Source organism: Haemorhous mexicanus, chromosome 1, assembly GCF_027477595.1.
Source record: "Haemorhous mexicanus isolate bHaeMex1 chromosome 1, bHaeMex1.pri, whole genome shotgun sequence".
NCBI lineage: Eukaryota > Metazoa > Chordata > Aves > Passeriformes > Fringillidae > Haemorhous > Haemorhous mexicanus.
In genome coordinates this window covers 22,838,817-22,856,782 of record NC_082341.1, presented here as the reverse complement: position 1 = coordinate 22,856,782, position 17,966 = coordinate 22,838,817, and the positions used below count along the sequence as shown (strand labels likewise).

The following is a 17,966-nucleotide window of genomic DNA, read 5'->3' as shown; positions in this document are numbered from 1 at the left end:
TGGTTAAATGGAGGAGAGGGATTACCAACACTGCTAACAGCATTCACAGCATTCAAATATTTTGGCTCTGAGTCAATTTCACAAACCTCAGAAATTCTATTGCAGGAATGCTCCAATACTGGAATTTGTAATTATTTTCAAAGAAAACAAATATTTAAGAATACAGTTATTCTTATACAAATATTTAAGAATACAGTTATTCTAATATGCCAGGCATTTTCCCTTTAGCTAGCAATCAGTTTCTATGAAACAGCTGACATGACTTTTTTTGCAAAATTACTGCTACTGCATTTGCCTTGAATGTGTGCTCTTTTTGACTCTTACCTTCACATTCTCTGGATGAAGCCCTCCAGGGTGTTTGTCCATGTACTGACATAAATCAGTGTGCTAAAAGAAAGCCAGATGGAGAAAACTATATTAATATCCATATGACTGAAGCAATAAATACCCCTTACTTAGGAGTGGACATAAAGTGAAAATAAGATTTTTTTTTTTTTCCAGCCACACATGTGCAAACACACATTTTTACCTTTACACTCATTTCACTTAACAGCCTTGATAACTGATATGAATATTCAACAAATGCAAATTAATATTTTTTTTCTAACACCCTGCATTTGGTAGATTAATTACCAGAATTTTAATACCATTCTAAAACTTGTAAGGACAGTATCACCATCAACACCACAAAGATAATATCTAGACAGAAGAGGATGAACCTAAAGGGAGAATCTCACATTCAACCCCCCCTGTTCACATTATAACACTGCCCTTTAAATATAATTTTACAGTGATTCTAGATTAAGATGGGTTAAAGGCTTAGAAATTAAAGCTGAAAGGCATTGCATATCAGAGTACTGAATGGTATTTTCCCCCTCAAAAAGAAGCACATATTATGGACATGTACAGGCATTAAATACAGATACTTTAGAAAAGAACATCATGGAAAATTCAAACCTAAGTTTTCACTTCATAGTTACCTATATTTCCTGTAAAAATAGCATGAAATTTCATCAGAAAATAAAAAGGGCTTGCAATGCATAGATTAATGTTATTTTTAATGAATAAATATTTATAGCTTTTACTCTGGAAACACTTTTCTCTGAATTCTTCTCTTAATTTCTACACTTCAGCAGCACGGTTTCAGACAAATGGCATGGTGCTTCTCTAATGTGCTTGCACAACTCAGCTTCTGAAATTATGTTCAGAATAAAAAAAGCAAAAATATGCACTTGATTAACCAGCAAATACTCAGAGACAGACTCTGCCTTCCACATCTGTTTTCTGAACACATCTGGTAAAAATCATCCAACATTCCTTGAAAAGCTACTTGGCAAAACCTGCCTCACATACACAAGAGCCCATATAAATCCAAGCAGTTTTCAAAGTGAGAGTTTTGGACAAAAGTTGCCTTCCACACAGCAGAATGGTGTCTCTGTGCACCATTTGCCAAACCAGGAGGCATTCTTTAGCTTTCTTTTGTGGAGTTATGCAGATACATAGCAGAGTTCACACCCAAGACACAAAATTTGTTCCAGCCACAACTGTCCTACATAATTGCTTCTGAAATGAGAAACTACAAAAACACATTGTGCATGTGGAACTAACATTGCAAAGATGTGAAGATGCACAGGATGATTAGGCTCTGCACTAGCACAACTATTTTCACTAATTTTTTCATGTCTTCAAGAGAGCAAGAGCCCTGACTACAGGAAATTGCTTGAATCCCAAAATGAACAGCAGGCTCAAACAGGCAAATCACACTGCATACAACAGAGAACAGAGATTATTCCAAAATGCAAGATACAGACAGCAATTCCTCAATTTATACTTTACAAATTAGTGAATGCATTTACAAAGAAATTATTCAGATTAATTAAAAATATTCTACCAGTGAATTGTTAGCATCATAGAAGTGCATTTTCCATAAGGATTCTTAAGTTTAAAGACTTGTTCCTCATTTCTGTAAAATCTTTAGCTTTAAGGTACAAATTGCTCTTCCATTCTCCCATTCTCCTCTTCCATTCTCTACTTCATTCATAGTATTTGGCACTATTTTGTCTTCTGTGTTTTGACTGACTGTGGTGGTAATGAAGCTTTCTGGGACTGCATCAATAAACCAACCCATGCCACAAATGGACCAGCCACCCCTCAGCACACATCACCAAATGACACATTTTTGTCTTGTTCACTGTATGAACACCAAGAAAACATACTTAAAGTCATCAGCTAACCTTGTAATTTGTTTTAATAAACTAACAGGTTCTGAGTACTAATCCCAGCACAAGAATGTGTCTTAATATCAGCTGAAACACCATTACTACAGGTGGTGGCAGGTGTCAACTAAGAAATTTGTGGGAATCCACTCATTTTAATGGTTATCTGTTATTCATGAGACATGCCAGTCTTTGAACAGAGCTAGCCCCTGCAGTGCTCAAGAGATGATTAAAGAAAAGCCTGAAATATCACTTTAGAAAGCCCATTAGGGTGGCCAGGGAAGCACTGTCCCATCCTCAGACACAGCCACCGTGGTCCCTGAGCACAGCACGCTCCCTCACATGGGCTGGCTCAAGGAATTATCATTTGCCCCCTGTTAAGTCTTTCAGCCTTTGTGAACAACAGATAACCTGGTAGGTGGGAGGTATATTTCCTCCTTCACCTTCTGTTGATTTCTAGGATTTGCAACCAGTCAGCTGATCGAAACCAGATCAGAGGAAGACAAACCCCAATGTCCCTTCTGAAGGTCTCCTTCCTGAAGCCCCACCACTCCAGCCACACTAACTGCACATTTTTATTCACCAGAAGCTTTTCATTTTATTCAGAGCCACAACTCTAGGAATAGCAATAAGTCATATTTTTTATTTCCAATATACTTGTAACAAATGGTGAGGATAACCCCATTTTCTCATGCTTATATTTCAGTTACTATTTGGATGCATTTTCTCCATACAGAAACATCAATGATGATCGTTTTTGTGTTATCCATCATTAACTTATTCTTACTACCCCAAGGATGAAGACAACTGGGATCCTGATACAACCTTCTGCCATCAGTTTAACCACCAAAACCTACAAAAACTGATTGAACACGTCTACCTGAAAGTCAGTGTCAGCAGCAATTCCCTCAGATTCCTGGAAACCTTACAGAGTCAACTGTGCCGCAGTCTTTTGGCATTTATTATTTCCCCTACACACACTCTACAGGAATCTGTAGCAAACCTTCATTCAGATGGGGAAGAGAAAGTGAATGTATTTTCTGTTCAAATCTTTCTATGATTTGCCTTCATAAAACTAAGAGTCTTTCTCATAAATGTAACTAAACATTATGGTAAGAACTCTGGAAACAACTTATAATGTTAGAGTACATTGCTCCCCACTTTAAAAAAAAGAAGGTGGCAGCAAAGCAAAGGCAGCATCAGCTGCTCCTCTTTCCCAAGGTAGGGACTGAATGCACATTGAATTAAACATTAGTACAGCTAGGAAAACTGACAGTGCTGCAGAGACAGCTCTTTCTAAACCTGTTTTCCCTTTTGGCAGCCAAAGTGTCTGCTCCAGTGCTTGTGTGCACAACTGACATTGAAGTAGACAACGTGAATACAAGTTTCAGGAAAGCATTAGAAAAGAAAACAAGAGAGCAAGCTGGATGAAAGCATTTTTTTAATGGTATTCCATGAAATTTGTACTATATAGATGGAGTCTTTTTCTTCATGGAGTATTTGAAGGTGGAAAACAATGTGCTTTCCCAAGTGGAAGAGTGGCTGCCAATACAGCCTGCCATACTCTGACACTGGAGTCTTTGCTGCAGTCACCACCCTGATCTAATAAAATAGATACCCTAAAGGAAAATTCAAGATACAATTACATATTGGCAATGACATAAAACTATAGTGAAACAAAGAGAAGAAAGAGAACAACCAATGCACCTTTTACAATACATTCTGCACTGTCTCAGAAGGTCAGGCCACCTCACAGGGCAGCAGCATACTGGGAATGGAGTACAGAGACTTCCAAGTAATTGAACACAGTCTGATCCCAAGTGGACCTGGCTAGACCAATTCTGCTTCAAGCTAGTTTTTAACAGCTCTATCAGCCATACTGTCAACCCCCAACACACACAAATCACCACAGTAATACCATGCTGACAGAACATTTGATATTTTAGTTTAAGTTCAAAATCCCATTAGTTCCTGCTCTTTACACTCCACCAGCTTACCCACACCTATATGTACAAGATATTGAATAATATTCAGTTAGCACTCCTCTGCTCAAAACACCTACACAAAAAACAATAAGCATAGATAAATCAGGTTTCTATGGAGAAGAACTCAAAAGCTAGGAAAGTCCAGAATTAATGGGGTTTACCCTACCTTTTATTTGTTTCCCCATTAAATGTATATTATGATAACTCCTAAAAGGTCATACTTTTTTTTTCTTCCCAGAATTAGACATACTCACTGAAAAGAATAGGAAATATCTGATTGAAAAATAGCTGTGCTGTTTACAGTTAGGGGGTTTTCTTCTATTCTCAATCAGCTTGCAGAGTCTGGGTTTTTTACTACTTTGAAGACAGAAATAATCTCACAGGTTTTCCTACCCTGCTTATAGCTATGCTATTGACATGCTTTACAAACATAGAATAATTTCATAGCAGTACAGGAGACATAAGGCATTACTTCCTTTTGTCAGAGAGGGACTTCAAGCAAAGACAAAAACCCTAAGAATCACTGACCTGGATAATTCTGTTCAAAGAACTTTGGGTTTGACTTTTCAGAGCATTTGGCACTATTTTGTTTTGACTGACTGTGGTGGTAGTGAAAGATATTCTGGTCTTCAGGTGCATCCTTCTCCCCTACACACACCCCCTTACTTTTTGCTGTCTCTGATGGGCAGTGTGGTTTGTCCTGAGCTAAGAACACCTGGTGGACATTGCAGAGGGAAGTGTCTGTCTGGATGCTCTTATTCCAGAGATGGGGAAGCTGACATGTTGCTATTGGCTTTGATGCACACTGGCCTGAAAAAGAATATAAAATGCATTGGTAATATTTAAATACATATTAACAGTAAACCTAAGCATAATCACCCACCTAATCATTATGTCCTTCTCATGCCTGGCTGAGAGCCTCATCTCAAATATTCTGCAACACTGACTGCAGTTACAGATGTAAATGTGTAATGCTTTTGCAAAGGAGACTGAGAATCTCATGCTGAATAGCAGAAATCTGTAATGACAGCAATTTCAGCTGGTGATAACAATTCCCAATACAGCAGGTGTGGAACCCAGTTCTCTACAGCAGTATTACCTAACTTGTCTTGAAATGATACCTTGAATAAGGCAGGAACCTCAGAAGATTTCCTGGTTCCCACATTCACAAAAAATGAGAGAAATTCAACAACAATCACATGCCTTCACCACATAATCCTTTGCAGAGCTGCACAACAGGCACTTCCACAAGGGTGAAAAGAGGAGACTGTCCAGGCCATCTTTATCTTGGAATCCTCCAATTAAAGGAGGACACCAAGATAAAGCTTCACTTTCCCACTTCAGTAACAAAACAATGTTTTCTGCAAAGCCTGTTATGCTTTAAGTGAACAACTCAATCTCTCCTCCCACTTCTGGCTTCCCCAGAAACAATTTCACTTCATCAGAAATGAATAGCTGAAGTGAGAGACTAAAGTCTTTGAGAAGAGAGGAAGAATCTTCATCAACATAGTACAATTTATGATTTTTTTAAAGTAAAATGATTTTATTTTAAGTACAATTTATGATTTTTCTGAAGTTTATCACTTGACTAAATTTGGGACAATTTTCAAAATAATAGTCCAATGCTAGCCACAGCACAACAGCTCCCCAATCCCTAAATTCCAGATCCATACTGTACAGCTTGAACATTTAAAATAAGGGTCCTCCAGACAGAGCTTCAAGGTACCCTGGCCATTTTTTCTGAAAATAATAAGTAAATATAGGTAATCTGAGACAGGCTTTGGCATTTTTGCCTTCAAATAATTGTATTCCACTTCCTGTGCCAGAAGATCACTACTCCAGGGCTGCACCTTGACTTCAGGGTTCTGGCACACAGAGCTACACCTCCTTGAGAAGGCCCTGCCCAGCATTTTGTTACCTCCTCTCAGCACATTAAAGCACAAACCCTTTCCTCAGTGCACATCTCAAGTAACAAGGCCTCCATTAAGAGACCCCTGACCCTTCCTGGGGTAGATGGAATAATTTCTAGACACAGCAGAGACTGCACAATGTTTCCTAGGATAGAGGATAGAAAACCCATGGTCAGCAATGCTGGTTCACCTAGTCTTGTTTCCAAACTAAATATAGAAGTACATCAGCCAAAGCACTTTTTTGACCCAAACTTAAATTAATTGCAAATATTTTCCTCCCTGTGATAGAAAGAAGTATCACAACTCCTCCAGGTACCTGAACATGACAGAGAGATTTAGTTACTTTTCCAACATAACTGCTCATAGTCTAAAAAATTTCAAAGTTGTACAAGAATTTTAAAAAGGAAAAAAAAAGTGCACACTTGCTCAGACTCTCTCTGTAATATTTTTCACTTGTTTTCTCCCCATACCATCAATTACCCTGACAACTCCATGAAAATTATCATTTCCTTATGAAATATTGTCTTCGAGAGTCACATGAAGAAATTAATTAGTGTTTTGATTTTGACTTGGGGCAGTGTATAATTGTATGAAGGTCATTTTTATTCAGCAAGACTCTGGTTTATAAGTAGACACATGTGGGTTTATGTTTGTGAGCATACTGGGTATAAGCATCTGCTGAAGGGAGAAGAATTCTGGGTGATGTTTATACAGCTGAAGCAAGGTTTATATACATTAGATCCTAGGTCTGGAAAAGAGAGAGTATGCAAAAGATGTTGATGATTCTTCCCTTCTCCTCTTGAAGGAATTCTAATTATGAATAGATGAGTAAACCACAAACTAGAAATGTCCTCAGATATGCTCTCTGCTTCACTTTGACATCAACTGTTTTGCTCAGCTATTCCTGCTCAGAAATCAGGCTCTGCTACCAAACACAAATGTGTTCAGACAAAGGCTGAGATGCTTCCTTTCAAAGGAATGGCTGGTGACATGAAATGATTTCTACTTTGCCCACCCTTCTCCATAATAATAACGTGACTGTCATTCTCTTCTAATTAAATTAGTCGCTTCTACTTCCCATGCTATACATTCTCTTTTCCTCCTCTTCCTCAGTCATGATGAATCTCCATGTGACTTAGGCATCCCATAATTCTGCCTAATTGGTTTCAGCTGTCATTTTTGAAGCTGAAATGCATAGAGAGCCCGGGGCTTGTGAATGGAACAGGAAGCACTTCCAGCTTCATTCCCATCATGTAAAACCTGCAATGTGTAAGAAGGCTCCCATTAAAACAAAACCGGGAGGATCTGGCTGCCGGCGATGCCGTCGTGCAGCAGACAGATTGTGCTGCTCCACTGAGGTAGCCAGGCTGTTGTGAGCCATTCCTCTCTTGTTCAAAGGACAGCACACATTATTTACGCCCTAGCAGCTTTCCTGACTAAAATACTTCCCCTTTTGTCACCAACAAATTCTTAAACCGATAATATAATTTACCAATAAAAGGATGGGCACCAGGAATATTTAAAGTGACAGGAGAACAAAAAAAGCTAATTCCTTTTAAATGGCATGTATCCTCCAACCTAAGCACTCTGCAGATTACTGTGCCACAGTTTAAACTTATTTCATGTCATTGGTATCTTCAAAAGTGTCATAGTCTTTTATTTTCTTGTATTTTTGTGGCTTTCTATAATTCAATCTTTTCCCTCTATGAGATGACACACAGTATTACCCACGCTAAGAAAAAACACCCAACAAGGGTATTTTTCTGGGTGATACCTAAGCAACTTCCAGCAAAACAGCAGCAGGCAGCAGCACCAGCTGGGCTGAGCAGCAGGGGAAAGATCTATATTAGGGAATCCAGGAAGAAAAAACTGCCCCACAAGACACTCATAATGAAAACAATTCTGCTAACAGATGTTTTTAGTGCCTTGGATTTCTCTCACACTGTCAACAAAGATAAGCATACTTCAAAATACATGAACAATACTATATAGAAAAGGAGACTGGGCGGTGAGGGAGTACACAATACAGATAGAAACATATCTGAAAATCCCTGAGATAAAAAGGGATACACAGTTGTCTGATTTTTGGCTGTTGCTAGAAAAGATAAACTTATTTATGGATACAAAGCTCCTGTTCATTTCACAGAGAATAATCTGGTTCCTTACAGACAAGTGAAACACACACCACTAAGGCAAGAATTGCTGAATGAACTAAAAGCTCTTCAACAAAATACAGTTTTCTAAAGATGCCAGTTTATCCTCCTCCTTATTCTCTGTCCACATTAATAATTCTACCAGCTTTGTGTTCTTAGTAAATCAGGTTAAGGAGACAAAACCCACTTAATTTAGTGAGATTAATCTGAAGAAAAGAATGACAGTGCAAAAATAAGTAGGAAATCCTGTTTAGTGTCATCAAAACCTAGCACCAAATCATCAGCTTGTGCAAACTGTGATGGATTTAGAGACCTCAAAATGAACAGAGTTGGGACAATTTTTGCAAGCTGTAACACATCTGCCCACAAGGACGTGCATGTGCACTTTATCTCAAATTTGTTATGTCACTGAGCTTCCACAACACTGATCACGATATACACATATAACAAACAAACAAAAATAAATATAATCAAAATCTGAAGATACAAGAAAGTTTCTTGTTAGAGCATGGAAGATACCCGTGGGCTCATGGTGAGAGTACTTGCTCCAGGACCATGTAAGCAGAACACATACATGGGAGGGAGGCTGACAATCCACAGACAGCCACACTAGTCAGGTATCCACATTAATACTGGCATGGCACTGGCCATGGATAATTCCATTGTATCCACACAAGCTCAGCTGGCACAAGAGCCCTTCTATGGTGGCATGTGCTGGGCAACAAAACAAACACCATCTTCAGGGCAGGAAAGGACCAGTGCAAAGCCTTCCTTTAAAAACTTCCACATCCTACACAGACCTCTCTTCACACTGGCTGAGTAATTTTTTTCTGTCATGTATTCTAATCATAATTGTCCATGCATGATTGTAAGATTAATAAAAATTATATAGGGAAAAACTCCATTCAGACTGCAAGGCACACAAAAGAAAGATGTTGCTTCCACAGAATAGATCCTCTTTATTCAACCTAGTAAAACAGAAACAATTATTAGGGCTTTTTAACTTCCAAGAGCTGGCTGTTTAATACTCAGGCTTGGTTCTTGGTTCCTCCTGTTTGCTATTTCTTAATTATCTTTTACATCACAAAACTATAAACATAAAAAATATCTGCAATTATTGATTTATTCATTCTGACTTCAGGATTTTTACTGCTTTTATTCTGCCCAAACTGCTCACCCAAATTTCTGGTTTTTGTCAATATGACTAAATTAGTACAAAGCTACATACTTCATCAGGAAGGAAAAAATCTATTTTTAAGACTTAGAATTAATGGTAATCATCACTCTCCAAATAGTAAGTTCTGAACTGGTGGTTTGTTTGTTTGTTTGTTTATTCAGTGCAGATTGAAAAAACAAGAGCTTCACATTTTAAGAGGAATTAAGAGTTACATATTAAAGAGGGAATGAGGAAAAAAATTTTAATTAGGCTGGATAGTCTCTAGTGCAAGCTGAGATATTGTCAGGTGTCACCTCAGAGGGAACTAGGCAATGCTAGTTTATGACAGAAATAAAAAGATAAGGAATATGTGGGATGCCACCAGAACTACTGATGATAGAACTGTGTATAAATCTATAACATAGAAATAATTAATTACTAAAAAACCAAAAAAACCAATGTGCACTAACAAACAAAAAGCACACAACTAGAAGAATTTATTTTTAAAACTTTGTTTAAAGTAGTAAAATAAACTGATATATTTTTTCTTCAGTTTCTGACACAGGAAAGCAACAGCATATTAACTTCACTGAAAGACTAAAAGTATTCATATTTTGCTGATGAAAGTTATGGTGCAGAAAGATTCATATAGAAAGGACTTAAAAAATCTTACCTCTCTCTATTATCAATGACAGAACTCTGTTGATTATTTGCCTAAATTGTTCTTTAAAAACAGAGAGTATTAGACAAGCCATCACCCCATAGTAGCTTCTGAAGTGCTTTACTATTGTTAGCATGAAAGATTAAACTCAAGGAATGCCCCTTTCTCTTCCTTACTGTAATTTCAGATTTTCTTTTTCATCCTCTTAGCCATTCACATAGAAATAGGTCACTGACTTTCTCTATGATACATATTTAAAGGTTGTAAATGTCTCATCCTTTTTTTATCCCCAACTCTTAAGAGCCCTACTTACTTTGACTTTTCCTTAGAAGGCTTTATTCTCGGTGTTTACTCACCCTTGTCTTTTTCCCCCTCAGGTCTCCAGCTGATTCATGTCTTTGTTGTGTTTACAAATTTACCCTTTAGGATGGTGGCCTTACCTATACCAAGCAGAATGCTCTCACTGGCATGTCTTCTTATGCACATGTATCTTGCTACATGCAGTTTTTGAGGGACTGCAATGACACTTGCACTTTTATCTGTAATTTAGGAAAAAACTAATTGGGATCTGTCAGAAAGTAGAATATCTCATGGGATTTCCAGTATTCCATCTGTCAGCTCAACTCTTGATGTTTCTTATGCTCTGATTTTGTTGTGTGTATTGTTTTGGGTTTTGTTTTTTTTTTTTTAATACTTATATTGAATGCAAGTGTTAATACTTAATAAAAAGAAGAATAAATAATATGTGCTAATTTTTGAATGGTGCACAGCACACCACAAATCCAACCAATATTTACCAACTGTTAGTAAATTGTACAAAAATTGGTCATTCAGATACACATAATCATTCCAGCTTGTTGGATTGTAAATTTCAATTAATTGTATTCATACACCTATTCATCAGCATGTGCCCTCCATATATGAAGTCTAGACAACAGGTTGCAATCCACCAAAGACAGGATCACAGAATCACAGAACAGGCTGAGTTGGAATAAATCCACAAGGACCATCAAGTCCAACTCCTGGCCCTGCACAGCACCACCCCCAAGAGTTACACCATGTGCTCAGGAATATTGCATGAGTAACATCTGCCCTTGCTAGACATGTGTAAACTTTTTAGCCTAGCACGAGTATTTTTATTTAAATTTAAATAAATTTTTCATTCCTTCTTTACTACCAATTCCCATGTCTGTCAGAATCTTTACCTCTCAGCAAAGCACTAAACACTTTCCTTCTGAAATCCCACCTCAATCCCTCCCTCCCTCCTGAAGCCTATTTTGTTTGCATTTCCAGCCTATACTTGGACATCAGCAGCACCTGTCTCTGATCTGCTCATTAAAACTTGAAAAACAGGGCTTTTCCCAAGAGCACTATTCCCTTACTGCCTCTTCTCAATAGTACAGCATTTCCTTTCTCTCTGTTTACTCTCAGCCTTATCTGTCATCTTTTTGACTGCAATTTAAGCAATGCAACTTGTGGCAAGCCTGGGGCATGAGGCAAGGTTAAACTACAAGGGAGCAGCTCCTTCTCTGGTCAAGGTAAACAGAAACTACTAAATTCAACTGCTCCCATGCTGGGACCCCTGAGTGACTGCTCCTTGCCAGGGAGGATAAGCACAGTCACAGCAAGCAAGGGTGACTGCAGGCACCCTGGCTTTCTGCAGAGCTTCCCCAGCTTTCAGTTCTTGCTTACCATAGCTGGATGGGCACCTTGATTTCAAATGGGAAGAAAATCACCCATCATTTCACTTGCACACCTAAATAATGTAATTCAGGCTCCAAATAAGATTCACTTGAAGTCAAGGATTAGAAGACTCCTCCTTCCTTCTTGTGCCCGGTTTCTCCCTAGGTATTACACATCACTGGAGGATCCTAGTGAGAACTGCTCAAAAGCAGCTCTGGGACACTACTAATTTTCCCTGCTCTCCCACCCACTAAAAAAAAAAAAAAGTGGCTTTTTTGGTTTGTTTTCACAAACAATCAATGCCATGATACCTTTAGTTTCAACACTTGTTCCCTAATAAAATAAATAAAAATGGAAAAACAATACTAGTGTTCAATCCAAATTATTAAGAGTTTTAAAGAAATTGAAATTTTTCAATGGAAAACTTTTTGATCATGGCAGGTGATTAATTTTGCCCATTTACTTACATAATACTTAACAAGTATTATGTATGACAAATTAGTCCCAAGAAAAATTCAAAATCTCAGCTGTGTAATTCTTAATTCTGATAAAGAGTATATATGTCACTTTCCAATAAGATTCAAAATGAGAAACTCACACCTATTTTTTTGTTACAGGAAACAGGAGGGAAATGTAACTAATTAACTTTATTAAGTAAACTCATTGTATAACAACCTATTTTAGCTGCTGTAATGAAGCAATGATAATTAAATATTCTTCTTTAATGGAAAGAAATTTTTAGAAGCAAAAACATACACAAATATTAAAATAGGCAAGGCAATTGAAAATGCTTGGGTTTAAATTACATTATTAGATTACTCTGGAGCTTTTTCACTGTTGAGGCAGACATAATATTGCTCATCACTCATCCTTCCAATTATAAATATCTGTTCTTGTTGCAAACCTAGTTCATAAATATTGAAAGCAGGATGTAAAGTATTGCTATACAAGCTCACTTTTACATGCTAGGAATAGGACGAGTTGCTGGTTCATTTATTGGTAATAATATACTTACATAATTATGCATAATACTAAAAACCTCATTATCATTCTACCAAGCCTGTAGCAAATACAGTTTGATTAGGATTGCCTTTCAGCAATTATAGGTTTCTAAATTCAGTCATCTTCCTTCTAGCAGCAAATGGCAGCAGCTAATGATCATTTTAGAACAAACAGATGAGAAGCCATCTTCAGAGATCTCACCTATAAAATCCACCACCTCCTTGGGCAAAGCTGGCCATACCAGTGACACTGGCACTAAAGCCACCATCCCCATAAGATCACCTAAACTAACACCTAACCAGAGCCTGGTGAGGAAGGGAACAAACCCTTTGTGAGCAGTCACACACCTCCACTGAACTGTAAAGCTGAACTGACCTTTTACTTTGGAAGTCACTTCAGTCTCAGACAGCAGATGCAAAGTGTGTCAAAATCTCTTTTTCAGGTCTTGCTTAGCACATCCCAGTTAACCATAGAGAAATCATTTTCTATATCATTTATACATGAAAGACTCTCGGCCATTCAGGTTTTGGAAAGGAAATTCCAAGCAGTTCATTCTCAAAACTCCCCAGGTAATAATGCCTCTCAGCCACCCAGTGATAAAACTGAGCTCTAAGCATGCTTTGCAATATTGCTGATGTAAGAGTTAACATATGCCTTAGTAACAAGGTACTGTATTCTAAACTATTTTCTACTAAGTTCTTTCACTCAAAAGGAGTAAGCTCCCTTTCTCTTCTTACACATAAATGTACAGCTACATATTCACCATCAAAATGTTTTTATGGAGAATAAATTTCTCCCGATCTTCAACTGTCAGGCAGAATTTTTAAAGATTGACTTTTCTTGGCTTTGCAGACCACTGAGGTTAAAGTTAAAAAACTCTGTCATGTCTTCACCTGACAGACATGCATATTTTAAAAAAAACTAATTTGAGGGACCCAGAGAATTCAAAGACTGCCGTGTTCCCTTTCAGAGGCTATTCTGCTTTCAGCATTTAACTTACTACCATAACGCATTTTGCAATTTAAGGTACCACATGAAATTAAATTTCATTCTACTCTTTCAGGGTCAATGCTGAAACCAAACACCTCTGATAACCTCAGACATTTCATCAGTATTATTTTCCCTAAGGAATCATCACCAACCTAGCAAGCCAAAGTTTCCATTTTCTGAGAACTCTCAGATCACCAATTGCTCATTCCTAATTTAGTCAAGATAACTCACTCAGATGTCTTTTATTATGATTGTAAAGGTCAGTAGTGATCAATGGCAATAGTGTATCAGTTCCACGATATCCCTTTATGAAATAAGTCAAATTCAATCCCTTTTAGGTTAGGATTCAGCCATTCAAAAATGTACACCACCATGTAATTTTAATCACATTAATATTTTGACTTCTTTCAGTGCAAATTACTCATATGATTGAGCTAAACCACGTACAGGTGGTAAAATAACAACAAACCAAACATTACAGATACAGAGCTCAGTAACGCCAATTACTCAGCTAGATTGCATACTCAACCAGCCAAAATTTGTACTTTTAAATGGACAACTGTAATTTTTGCCACTGCACATTCACACTATGCACTAAATAGAAGCTCTACAACCAAAGGAAAACACGAGATCCTTGCAATCATGCAATTAAAACCTGTATCATGCACACCCACAAGAATTCATTTCAGGTTATGTGCCCATTCTCAAGCATTATCAGATAGCATTCACTGTTTGATCAGACTATAGCTTTACATCACCGAACAATGAAAACAGATTTTTGTTAAGAAATTCTGTCATCTCAATTTTTGTCATCCCTTCTTCCCCAGCAGCATCTTGAGAGACTGCCTACCAGCCTAAACACTAAATTATACTTGGATCAGTTGCTAGAAACCATTACTAAATGAGATTCTCAAACAGTCTCAATAGCTACCAAACACCATTGGAACCAAAAGGTGCAACCTCCAGCAGGGCTGGTTCTTTGCTGAAGAACAGCTTAGTGAATCCAGAAGAATGTGCCACTGCATGAAGCTTAATCTGTGTCTGTACATGGCTGGGAGCCTGAGTCTTAAACAACCTTTCTTAAACAACCTGTCTAAACAACCTGGATATAAAATCCAGAAACTTGCATCAGTGTAATAAGTATATGTAAAATCCATCAATTTGAAATTAGTGTTATAGGCAAATCCATCTATTTTAGGGAGAAACAGTCTATGTATCTGATTTCTCAACCAGTTTCGAAGAACACAGCTAAATACAGAAGCTGATAAATGGGATTGCAAAATGTATTCATGTAAAGACATGCATATAAGTGTACACTGACCATTACATAAAAAATAAAAAATTACATAAAATATCAAGGCTTTTCCTATGTTAATTCAGTGTGTAAGTCAGGAGCAGGAAAATTACTGAATTTAAAAAAAGGAATTAAATTTTTATTACTGTCCCAATACCTGAGGTAAAAAAATACACACTGTATCAAATGCTCAGCAGGCTGCTGCAGCTGAATGCCCTCACCCTCAGAGTGCAGCACATTTATGTAAATACACCAGGTGAACAGCTTCTCCAGACAGGATTCTGTGATGCTGTGTGCATTGTCATGTAAAAATTAAGGCCTGCCCCCAAGAAACACACAAAATAATTCCATCTGTCTTAAGCAGAGATGTATTTAGAGTCATGCTAGCCATCACTGTACTTTATAAACACAGTGTCTTACAGACTATACTACAACAATATTATTTATTAATCTGATATACTGAAAATCTAACAGTGTCTAAAGTCATTTGTTCATTTTAAATTACATGTTCTTGGACCCATCTGTGAAAACTGGGAGGTTAATTATGATAGTACATTGCATAATTCCACAGCTAAATGCTGAAGTAATTTTACATAAATGCCATATGTTTGTCTTAGAAAAACTAAAAAGATTAATTAGGAGGCCAAGGCCAGTACTTTGGAAAGTAATAGTCTTGACACAATTAGATCCTTACACTGTCTACTATGTAAATTGAAGTTTTAATTAATAGGTTAAGCATTAGTCATGGAAAAACTAAAAAAAATCCCAAATTCTAAATTGCATGCATGAGACACTTTTTTACTGATATCGCTTACTAAAAGACACTCTGCACAAGCCAATCATAGAAAAAAGGTAATTTAAACTTGATATAAGCTTTTCATCAAGAAGCTACCCGTTAAGCACTTCAGTCCTGTCCTTCCCTACATTGCTCTCACCTATTTAAAGTTATCTGATCACATCAATAAAGAAAAAGCTCCAATAAACAAACCATAATTAGGAGGCAGAGTACATTTGAAAAGTCAACTCAACAGTCTAAGGTCCTTCAAGAGCCTAGAGCCACTTCATCATCTCTGAATCTGGTTTAGCCTAGCCTTCCACTTTTAGCCTACTCCACTACATAGCAAAACCTCTTATGGCCATCACTCTCCTGAATAAAGTAAAGGGTTATTTTGGCCTGATTCATAGATCACTGATGGTAAAAAGAGCACATCCATAAAATTCAATACACTCTGGACCATGTCTAGAACATACAGTCACTTTACTCACCACATATTCAAACACAAGTGTCAAGGTCTCCTTGGTGTGAATGATGTCATGAAGCAGCACAATGTTTGCATGTTTCAATCCTTTCAAAAGAGAAGCTGAAAAGCAAAACATATATGTTATCTTAAAGAGTATCCAAATATTTCATATTGATTTCCTCTCTTTTTTTAGTGATTTAAATGAGCTTCATAACCTGACAACCAATAACTCAGTATCTTCAGTATCTTCTATGTTCACGAGTTTCACATATCCTGTTTTTGAAGATCACACCTTCCCATTCAATGCTATTTTCTCCACCTTGCTGGTCAAACTCAGCCTCACTCAGGCCAAAATGAGCTGAAGAAAGATTCTTCCTTTACAGAGCCTCCTCTAAGTGAATCACTCATGTCAGAGCAACCAGACACCAAGAGCACTCCTACACTCAAAGGTTTTTTTTTCTCTCAGACAGAAGTCAAGCATGTCTCTTCAAAGCATAATCTTTCCTATCCAACACAACAAAGTTGCTGTCTAAATTAGGTGCAGTGTCTATCCTAAGAACAGGGTTTTAAGCAATAATACTCCTTTCTCTCAAATATAACAGAGATTTAATGAATCATTTGTATTAGCCCCTGAGAATAAATACATGGTATTTTCTCACTATATTTTTAAAGCTCGTGTTTTCAGAAAAGACAAAGACTTATCTAGTGAACTTTCAGGTAATCTCCTTCACTAATTTTTTTTTACAACCTAATACATATTTAATGTTCATTCCATATTACATATTTAATGTTCCACAAGACGTGGCATATTTTAGCAATATATGCTGACAAGCCATGTGTTGTTACCAATGTCATTCTGTTGCCGGTGCCTTGTCATCTCATGCATACATCTGAGCAGGACTATCAGTCACCCTAGCAAGTAAATAATAGATACAAAGACATGCAAATGAGTGGCACATTTCTAAACTGAATAATGTGGAACTTTCTTCTCTCACCCTTCCACTTTTGTCAAAGAAAAAAAAATGAAAGGCCAAATGTGTGTCTCAATCCTTTACTGTGCAGAAAGGAAACTGCAGCGCTTCCACAGCACTGTTACCCCTTACTGTTCTATTCAGGGTTTTCCATCAGGCTGAGGTAACTCCAGGGGTCATCTGGCTTTGAATTAAGATAAGTACATATCATCTCTCATACTGGTCTTTAGGAGATCAATCTGACAAGTTAATCACTCTAGGAAGCAACACAAAGCAACATGGCATCTGGCTGCATCAGTGTTCCTCCACAAGCATCCTTAGCATCAAACTCTGGGATTCATCCTAGGCAGAAGGCAGACAGCAAAGAGGAAAATACCATAAAGCTGCTTCAAAGTGAGTATCATCACAGACATCATGAAGACAGGACTGTAAACCTGCAAGGAAGCTCTATGACCAAGATGAGGCAACCCGACAATCTGAATGAAGAGGTGAGAAGAAAAATTTCAAAAGAGTTTGCTTTAGCCTGCACTCCAATGCTCATGATATTTAGAGACCCAGCACAGAGGAGTCTTTCCTGTGCTCTGATTTTGTTGCCACTGAGCTGTAAAACAGCTACTGTAATTACAAATAAGAATTTTAGACATTTGATCAGTGCATGCCTAGAAACTGTTAATATCCCACAAATTAAATAGAGGTCTTTTTCA

The 17,966-nt window shown here is 37.4% G+C and overlaps 1 protein-coding gene across 4 annotated transcripts in view; it reads right to left on the bottom strand.

Moving 5' to 3' along the window:
- Window positions 1-17,966, bottom strand: part of CDK14 (cyclin dependent kinase 14) — a 344,690-nt gene that overhangs the window by 195,805 nt on the left and 130,919 nt on the right. For all 4 annotated transcript variants that reach the window (XM_059842986.1, XM_059842993.1, XM_059842976.1 and 1 more), the window contains 2 exons: window positions 16,317-16,411; window positions 325-387 (listed from right to left, as the gene is read on the bottom strand). In XM_059842986.1, the coding sequence (XP_059698969.1) occupies window positions 325-387; window positions 16,317-16,411 (158 nt within the window). The remainder of the gene's footprint in view (window positions 1-324; window positions 388-16,316; window positions 16,412-17,966) is intronic.